Raw genomic sequence first — 10671 nt, 5'->3', positions numbered from 1 at the left:
GTAGACAAAGAATCTTTTTCTCGAATGCGTTCCAATTAGAGGGTCCGAAATGAGAAAAGGATCTCATTCCAGCATTTTTCCTTATTCGAGGGACAACTAGTTTGGTGGAATCGCTGGCCGAACGTAAGGGCTTTTGTTATAATAAAATATTAATAAATTAATATAAAATAATAATAATAATAATAATAATAATAATAATATAAAATAATAATAATAATAATAATAATAATAATTTAATTATTATATTATATTATATTAATTAATATATAATAATAATAATAATAATAATAATAATAATAATAATAATAATAATAGATTCCTATTGTCCATAATGTCAATACACGTACTGTCATCTCCTTCCTCACTTTCACAAAAGGTTTCGTCGATTTTATCTAAATAAGCCGGCATTTCCAAGTGTTGTTGTTAACATTAAACGTATCCACGAGACATGTCCAATGGAAAAACCAGTTTAAAGCACAATTCACATTCAAAATAATTCATCATGTTTCATTCCAGTTAGCAACGAACAGATAAGATATTTTAAATTTGTAACTCAACGCTACAGTATGACATTATGTGACGTTGAAGTCGACGCTAAATATTGCCTAGAGTCAATTTATGTGAATATGTAATTCTTCAGAGTCATCAGGCTCATGGAGCCAGAGTTAATCTCGATTTTTATTGCGTGGACCGCACAATACCAATCGCTTGCTACCCTTTGAATGGGACGATGGTTTATCGCAAGTTACCTTCGGTCATATCTAACAGATCCAGCTACCCAATCACTGCTAAGTGGACGGGTGGAGGTGGGGTGGGGTGGGGGGAACATCTTGACCCCAACCGGGATCGATCTCGGTCCCTTTACGTCTGAGCGAGAGCTCTACAATAAATGGGCTACGGTATCGGGAAACCTGAAATAGTTGTCTTTCAGAGGATCAGAGTGGATGCAGTTTCTTAAACTTGAAAATCAATCATCATGGCGTTTCCTTTAAAACTCAATGTTTTCAACCATTCACCGAGATGGTACCAAATTAACGAGACGGATCAGAAACACCAGATTTAATTTTCTAATATTTTTTTTTAGATTTAAACTCTATTTATTCTTCACAATAAAACATGTACATATTTTCTATTGATCATCTAGTCCATCCAAACGCAATACATGTTTGGAGTGGTTGGTTACCATTAGATGATTGAGTCACGATAGGAACAATGAGGGGAAAAGACTATAAAAATAGAATCCACGATAATACGAGACAGCTGAGTTTGTAGAGGACCCCCCCCCCCCCCTATAGGAAAAGATCGATATTGATGCCCAGTGAAGTCTATGGTTTTATTTTTCTATCATTTAAAACATATTTAGCTCATCCGCCCAGCAGTTTTGGGTACACGAATCCTTCAGATCTAAAGGAAACTATTTTGCGACACACATGCGTTCAATCGAAAAGGTATCAAGCAATGATGGTTGCCGTTGTAATACCAAAAATTTGGAAAGAGACAGGCTCAATAGCCTTTATTGCTTTGGCTGGATTTACAATGAAGAACTTTTCCCCATGGTATTTATAGTACTAATTATATACTAGTTCTCACTGATTTAACACTGATGTTGCAATTTTTAAAAATATAATCCAAGCAGAATAAACAATCACATTCTTTCTTGAACACGTAGATAATGTAAACCAGATCACTCATAGAATAAAATATTTATTTGGAATCACATGAAATACTGGAAGAAATTTGATTTTTTTTCCAATATTATCAGTAGAAAAAAATGTATGATATCAATGTCAATTAAATCAAGACGAAATGAATTAAAAGTGTCTTTGAACAATCTGCACAAGAGAGGAGGGTGACTTTTTAAAAAAAACCTGTATTTTTATTTTAACATTCAAAACCGTTCAAAAATATTTGCCATGCGTGGAATCAAACTATTAAATGACGCAGTCCCAGGAAAATACAGTCCATATTGACACGGCGTACACGACACACGACAAAAAGGCACAGTCTTTCCTAACACCTCACATCGCTAATCCACACGGTCGTGACGCCATTACTGCTGAACACCTGACACAACGACGCATCTTATTTTGGATAGAAAAAAACAACTTCATCTAACAATAGATTTAGACGACGCCCATCTGTCAACAATCTCATATCTGAAACGTCTTAAAGAAATTTCTCACAATCTGAGCAGCACTTTCATTCATCGATAGTTAACATTTTTTTAAACATTGGCCAACGTTAAATTTTGGTTTTATCCAAAGTACGGTAGATTACCCCAAACAGCTGATAATGCCAACCGCTGGCATATTTCTAAACTCCGTCCACCAACAATCGTTCACTAATCCAAGGTGTTATCCCTGGGGATTAACAGGTTAAACGAAACTATCACTAAATTAGAACTATAGGTCAGGAACTATGAACGAGTCACGAAAGGGATCTGAACATTTTACAATGTTTAATGTAACAAAAACAAATCTGTGTCAATGAAATCGGAGCCACATCCCCGGCAGAATGCAAACCACTTTCATTTCAACCATTTGGAATTTTGTAAGAAGATATAATTTCAACAGTTATTCTAAGTTCAATACATTTTGTATTACTTCATTAAATTCCTCTGCAGGTCGCTTGGAACCGAATTTCAATTTCAGATCACCTCTTAGTCATTCCTATTGTATTTATCCTTACAATATCCGTCTTTGTCACATTCACATCCGCGAGTCACGAGAGCTAATGTGAATTAAGTGTTTTGCTAAAACACAATGCCGGAACCCGAGTTTTGCAATCATTAGGCAATGACAACAATTCCTATGCTTGTACGAGACACAATATCGCTGAGCTATCGCCACTTAAATCTGCTTTGTTACGCGAGATTAACATTGGTTGTGATAAAATGTGAGGTGATTTGGCAAAACTCGTACGACGTGTGAGCTAGTTTTGAGATACGAGCAAATCAATGTGAAAAATCGTTTTCTGCAGTATTTTCAGTTTTTTCTCTATTTATTTCATTTGTTTAAATATCCATCCAACTAGATTCTCACAAGGGGATTTTGTAACTCGAAGTATATAAATAATTTGGTTACATTTTTTCCACAGCCCTAACTTCTAACTACCTTCGAAATTGATGTAAAATCTGACTGTGGTAGATTTCAAATCAATGCTGCTTCTGGCGCTGATATGAGCTTAATTTGTTGCAAGCGCCGTAAAGTCCCATTAAAAAAAACAAAAAAATCAAATCAATGATGAGAATAGAATGTTCCAAACGAAACGCCAACCTTTTACAGTCATTGTCAGCTCTTTAGAATGCAAGTCACTACCTATGCATGAAAACTAGATAGGACCACCAAGTTATTAGAAAGTAGAGAAAACGAGTAACCACGTTAAGCAATAAATAGTCCAACATTCCATCTACTTTCCTGTGTTAAATATTGTGTCATCATGATGATTCGACAGGACGCATTGTGCTTTCAATTCTATAGTATCATAGCTTACAATATGAAATATATAAAATTCAAAATCAATATCTGCAAACGAAAATGAAAATCATGAATAACATCGTAAACAGGGGGGGGGGGATGTCTGCCGCTGATGAAAACAAACTTTCAGGTTCATTCCACACAATAAAATACCTTAACGGTGTCGAGGAGTGAAATTTCGAGAGATATGGAAAAGGCAATATCACCAGAGACATATTTTCTGATTATTTCATCTTTAATAATTGTGACAGTGATGGCACTTTGACTTCGAATTGAGAAGAGCACAGCCTCGGGCTCAGTCACAGCCGAAATACATATGTGTCTGTTTTTAATGTTTATTTTGTCCGTTTAAAAATATTTTTTCATCACCTTCCCTTCAAAATGTGAATTACTTGAGCTCTAATTCAAGACAGTTGCAAAATTCGAATTGCATTTTGTTTAGACATGGTTCTTCTATTCAAATATGTAATAATATTATATTCGATTTTTTTCCGACATCCGACGATCACCTTCATTTGAATTGCGTCGTATTAGATCTAGATGTAATGTAATAGCTTTCAAATAGAACATCGATCAAAAATTGATAACAGAAGTCAAGATGATGATGATGCTCATGTTGATGATGATGATGATGACGACGACGATGATGATGATGATGATGATGATGATGATGATGATGATGATGATGATGATGATGATGATGATGATGATGATGATGGTGATAATGACGATGATGCTGATGGTGATGGTGATGGTGATGATGATGAAAATTTTAATTTCAAATTATCAAGTGTTACAATACCTTTCCTTTGTCCTGTAACTTGAGAGGCCATTGTTATGACTAATATGTGCGTCGGACAGACTAGGTCAAGACACACTCAAAATTATCTCAGCTTTGGAGTTCTAAACATGACTGGAGTTTATCAGGCACCGAATTGTCCTTTCCCAATTCTTTCTGTTCTTATATCTAATTAGAAGAAGCGGACACAAAAACAATGATAATTGTTATTTTATATTCTTTTCAACAAACATATCCTCTGCCTGGACCTCACGAGTCTACACACCTTTGTCCTCAAGATCCAGATGTAATATTGTCATTTTATCATTTGTAACTCTGTGATCATTATTAATTATTTGTAAGAACATTCATCTAATTAAATTTCATCTTTCTATTTTCTCATCATCTTAAATCAATTCGTCATTTGTTCCTGTAAATTCTAGGGGCCTTATTTTCCACATTTTTATTTTATGAATGTAGTCGAGTTAGGTCTTAAACACTCAATTAGATATGACAAGGAGGTGTGCAGCAGTTGGACGTGAACCAGGGACCATTGGACCCAGGGGAGGGGGCGCGGGGGGGGGGGGGGCTAGATACCAGTCGGGAATGAAGCCGAGATTATCGGAGATGGTCATCAGAGGGGTACGAACCCAAGTCTATGTGAGAAGGGTACGAGATGTTGACAATACTGGGAAGTAAACTTGGGACTATTGGAGATAGACGCTATTGGGTAGCGACCTCTGGACTGAGAGATGTTGAAACTATTGGAGAGCGAGTGAACCCGGGGTATGAGTAGCGGGCATCAGTGTGGGTGATAGGATGAGATACAAGTCGCGAGTGAACCTGTGACTGTGAGATGTGGACACTACTGAGAAGTGAATCCAAGGCTGTGAATCATAACATACAATGGAGAGTGAACCCGAAAGTAATTGGGGTGGACACAGGTGGATAGAGAACTTGAAACTATAAGAGGTGGACACCAGTGGGGAGTGAACCTGGGACAATGGGAGGTGGGCATCTGTAAGGAGCTAACCTGGAACTATGGAGATGGACACCAGTAGGGAAGGAACAGAGGACTTATAGTGTGAGAAACAAGTCTCGAGTAACTCTGGGACAGTGAGATGTAGACTCGACTGAAGAGTGAACTCAAGGCTGAGAATGAAGACATCCAGTGGAGAGTGAACCCGAGACTACTTGTGGTGCATACGAGTGAGTAGAGAATCCGGGACTATGGGATATCAGTAGGGAATGAACCTGGGACTATTGGGGGGGGGTGGATATCAGTGTGGAATTAACCTGGGACAATGGGATCTAGATACCAATAGAGAATGAAACCGGGATTACGGGAGGTGGGCATTAGTAGGGAGTGAACCTGGAACTGTGTGATATGGCCATCAGTGGACAGTGAACCCAGGACTATGGGAGGTTGATATCAATAGGTTCAATCCTCCTTTTTTCCATTCCCCCATCGTTTCTGTTTCATTCTCAACTATTACAGTTCTGGGTTCACTTCTCACCGGTACAATCTTCCCGTACAATCTTTGACATTCCATTGGTATCCACATCTACAAGTCCTAGGTTCACTCCCCACTGGTTTCCACCTCCAAAAGTCCCAGGTTTAGTCACCCCATGTGTCCACATCAGTGGTCTCGGGTTATTTTTTCACTGAATTTCTTCATTCTCAGCCTTGTTATCACTTTCCAGGGTGGTTCACATTTCACAGTCCCGGGTTCACTTGCCACTTGAATCTCTTCCTATAGTCTTTGTCCATTCCCCATTGTTTTTTCACTTGTCCTTTATATTTGGAAATGTCGGCAAAACAAGGACGTCAATGTCGATAGGTTAAAAGGTTATTAAAAGTCGACCTCTGTGCCATATCATGTTACAACATTATTGGTCAGTTTATCTGCCGAACTCTACTATGACATCAGGAACATCGACTTTGGAGCCATACATCTATGATTTGTAATCAGAATTCAAACGGTTTTCAGTTCCAATTTACCTTGATTGGTAATAAATAGTTGACACAAGCTTTTGGTGTCTGCATGACATAAGTTTTGGACAATAACAAAAGCAGGGAGTCACAGAAATCTAGTGTCGTTTCCAACTGGATGACAACTATAACAAAAGGTGGTACCAGATATGTATAACTGTCGTCTCAGTTGGAAGGGCGGATCAAGAGTGTCTACAAATTCTACATTGATCTCCGACAGGATAATAGAATAGAAATATGAAAACTCTACATTTGTATCAAAATAGTACTACTCTTGATGTTGCAAAATTCGTATGTCTATTTCTGTTAGGACAACACAAATAAGTCTGACAGCTATTCAAAGCTCTACGTCTAAGGAAAGAATGCAAATCTGATCAATTTCAATTCAAATAAGGCGTTAAGTTCATTTCTGATAGGTCAATAGAAATGAACATAATAACTCCGACTGTACTCAATGGACAACGACTTTCGGTGTAAAATTCTATTTCAATCTCCGATAAAACAACACAAAGAACTTTGCCTGTATCCGATAGGGCAACGACTCAAGGGGTCTCAAAACTTAACATCCAATTCCGAAACAAAGATGTCTAAACGAAAGGAAGACAAACATGCGAGTAAAAAAAAAGTTCAATGCCATATGCTAAGAGCCATGATCTAATTTGGGAAGATCGCTTAATGGTCAAAGCGAGCCTGATACCTTATTCGTTACACTTATGACGTCAAAGCATTATAGGAGATTTACTTACCCTGCCTTTTGTGTAGGTATTCCTTTAAGTTATTAAACATATATGGCACTTTGTGTTTCACATTTCACATCTCTCAAATAGATAATCCTACTTCACTGCTTTCCAAAACAGTCGTCAACAGCTCAAGGGGCAATCGCTACAGTACAACACAAAACAATGGAAGAATAATACGTAATCGACGAATTTGCAACACGATCAAAATCTCCAAACGCGACACTCGTCAAAGACAACCAGTGCATACAAAATACATTGTTTTCCATTAAACAGAAGTTGCAAATTGCCGATAAATAGATATATATATATATATATATATATATAATATATATATATATATATATATATATATATATATATATATATAATAAAATTTGATCATGCAACCCCTTTGTTGGCCTCTCTCCACTGGTTGCCCATTGAAAGGCGCACATATTACAAAGCAGCGTGTCTTGTTTATAAGTGTTTGGCTGGTATAGCACCGCATATCTCACAGATCACGTGGTCATGTGTAAATTTGAAAATTACACTTTAAGATCATGTAATGACCAAACGAAAATTTCGGAAAAAAGATCAAGAACAAAATTTGGTGATAGATCGTTTGCTTGTTTCGGCCCCAAGATTTGGAATGAACTACCACGTGGTCTGAGGGAGTGCAAGTCTTTACCTACTTTTAAAAAGAATCTCAAGACACATTTTTACTGTATTTGTTTTTCTTGACTCTATATGAATCCTTGATTTGGCTATGAATTATTATTGTTGTTATTATTTTTTTTTCACTTAAAATTGATATTTATATTGTAAAGTCCCCAGAGCTTGTGTTTTACACGAGAATGAGCGCTATATAAATGTGTATTATCATTATTATTATTTATTATTATTATTATTATTATTATTATTATTATTATTATTATTATTATTATTATTATATATATATATGTGTGTGTGTGTGTGTGTGTGTGTGTGTGTGTATAAATATATAAGGGAAGACTGTCGATTGCATTAAGCATGATACAGCGCTGTAGGAGTGAACAGTAATAATTTGAATACTACATATATATAGTATTAAGCCTGAAACAGCAATGTAGGATTAAAACGAAATGGTTTGAATATTTTATTTATTTATTAATTTACCACTCCTTCAATATTGAAGTTGATACCTTTATCCCATATATTATATATATCAAGGTAGACCACCCACGTCAATTTATACTGTCCTCAATCGAGACCTAAATCGCCTTCAGAATAACAAAGAATTAAAATCAAAGGAAGACCTTATGAACTTAGCATCCACAGCAAAAGACCGTGAACTGTGGAAGGAAATGACACAGATGATTAGAGAGGCAGCCGAGGCCTACCGATCGGATGAATAGGAAGCGAAAGGCCTTAAGTCAGTTAAGTCAGTCATATATATATATATATATATATATATATATATATATATATATATATATATATACTTTGTTAGAAGAGGAGATACTGTGCTATTGTGACCTTCAGGACAATCAATCTCACGTTTAGAATGTGTTAGTTGTAACTTTAGTCTGTAATGTACAATAGGTTCTTAAAATTGTCAAGGTTTTGGCCCACATAAAAATAGTCGTTGAGAGCCATAAAGCCGAAATGATCAGAGATAATTCCGGTATTCAATAGTCTGTAAAATTGCTTGCTACTCTTTGGATAGGACGCTAGTCTATCACAAAATACTCTGTCAACTATCCAATTTCTTAATGGACAGGGATCATAAAAAAATCTTGACTGCACCCGGGATCAGTAATGGTGCCTTTGCTTGTAAGATGGGTGCTCTACCACTGATCTATCAGGAACTCTAACTCTCCCCCCCCCCTACCCCCCCCCCCCCCACCCCGCACCCTATTTTGATCCACAAAATATTCATATATTGCGCGATTACAAAGCACTAAATAGGCACTGAATTTGACTACAAATACAGATCAATATCCATAGCAAAACTAATTGTAGGCTCCTATTGCACAAGTACAAAAAGTATCATTCAAGAAAAGGCTACAAACACGCTTGGAAAAGACAATGGATATTAAGTATAGAAACGATAGCAATGTTATTAAACTAACTAGAATATAATATAGGACAATCAACGTTCCTTGGTTCAAAAGTTCAAAAGAAGATTCTGCCCACCACTCAATCTTGTTTGCTTATGGACTGGAAACATGATAACATTTTATTTTGTCTCCCCTTTTCCCGATTTTCTTATAAACCTATTTCCATATATCTGGACTCTTTTTCTATCTTAAACTTGGCAAAACTCACGCTAGAGCCGTTAGCAGAGACGCCTGTGGAGTGAAGTATTGGTAATAGGTAATTGTTGTGGGTAGAAATAACCAAAGGGCCGTTTGTCGATCAATTCTGATATAATGAATTGGCACCAGATTTGTATAATCCACGTACGGATTACAACAGATTTAGATGTTGAGTTCTTTATTCGATAGGAAACTAGATTAGTGATGCAAAACCAGCTCCGATATGTCTATTTTTGTCACAGCACGGTATATTTATTGACAAATAGTATTTATGAACATTCTGGTCCATTCTATATACCGATCGATAAAGATACTTTGCCAAAAATGGTCAAACCTGAGACTTCAAAGACGTCGTAGATAAGAAAGATTGGGATAAGTTAAACCCAGCCATAAATTCATAAAGATTTTTTTTGCAAAAATGTTTTTAAAAAAGCGTTTTTCCCCCCGATGTCTGGCATAAAAGTGTTTTGTAATCATTGTAGTAATAGTTATTGCATTTGGTACTCTTATACAACAATTATTGCAGTGTCTAATAATAAAACAATGCATACTTCTTTGTTACGTCTCTACTATAACTCAGTTAACACTTTCAATGCGATTTTCAATTTTACTCTTACACAACTATTTATATCACGAAAGCATGAACAGAGCAGGGATTCTTGAGATTGCGATAGGATATATTATATTATATATATATATTATATATATATATTATATATATATATATATATACATCATCATCATCATCATTGCCTTTTTCACCCTGGGTCAGGGTATAGGCCACTCTATCCTGAGCTCAATGTCTTATCACTTCTCTGTATATCAGCTTCTTTAATTCTTCTCTATGTTCCTCGTGGCCTTCACCTTGATCTTCTGCCTGAGGGTTCCAGTCAAATATGAATCTCGTCTCCTCTCCCTGAATAAGATCTTTTCCCCAGACTTGAGGTGTTTCTGTCCGGATTCCATCCAGTGGGTTTCACTTACTCAAAGTTTATGCAGCCTGTATCTTCTCATCTCTGTCACAACTTATATTATATATATATATATATATATATATATATATATATATATATATATATATAAATTATAAAAACAAAAACCATGAAATTATAGTGCTCAACTTTAGTATAAAAGGAGCTATTTATAAACATTTGAAAGATAATTAAGATTGTTTGACTTCTACAACATTGTTATCGAGCGTTGCTCTCATCAGGATGAGAGCAACGCTCGATAACAACGTTGTAGAAGTCAAACAATCTTAATTATCTTTCAAATGTTTATATATATATATATTATATATATATATATATATATATATATATATATATATATATATATATATATAATATGACTTGTTATTGTTTGTGTTTCTATTATTATTTTTATTATTATTATTATTATTATTATT

The 10671-nt window shown here is 35.7% G+C and overlaps 1 protein-coding gene across 4 annotated transcripts in view; it reads right to left on the bottom strand.

Moving 5' to 3' along the window:
* LOC144971405 (uncharacterized) overlaps positions 1-7151 on the bottom strand; it is a 28779-nt gene extending 21628 nt beyond the window's left edge. The window contains exons 1-2 of one of the 4 annotated variants that reach the window (XM_078912249.1): positions 6994-7151; positions 4279-4443 (exon numbers count right to left, since the gene is read on the bottom strand). Coding sequence is in view for 2 of the 4 variants with exons in the window: in XM_078912252.1 (XP_078768378.1) it covers positions 348-408 (61 nt within the window). In the remaining 2 variants the exon portion in view is untranslated. Of the gene's footprint in view, positions 1-347; positions 2188-4278; positions 4444-6993 lie in introns of those variants that run through there. The other 3 variants (XM_078912253.1, XM_078912251.1, XM_078912252.1) reach the window with 3 other exon arrangements.
* Between the last annotated feature and the right edge of the window lie 3520 nt (positions 7152-10671).

Source organism: Berghia stephanieae, chromosome 4 (assembly GCF_034508935.2).
Source record: "Berghia stephanieae isolate SIO BIC M18660-M18661 chromosome 4, UCSD_Bste_1.3, whole genome shotgun sequence".
Lineage (NCBI taxonomy): Eukaryota > Metazoa > Mollusca > Gastropoda > Nudibranchia > Aeolidiidae > Berghia > Berghia stephanieae.
The sequence above is the reverse complement of the archived record's forward strand: the minus strand, read 5'-3'. Positions and strand labels throughout refer to the sequence as shown.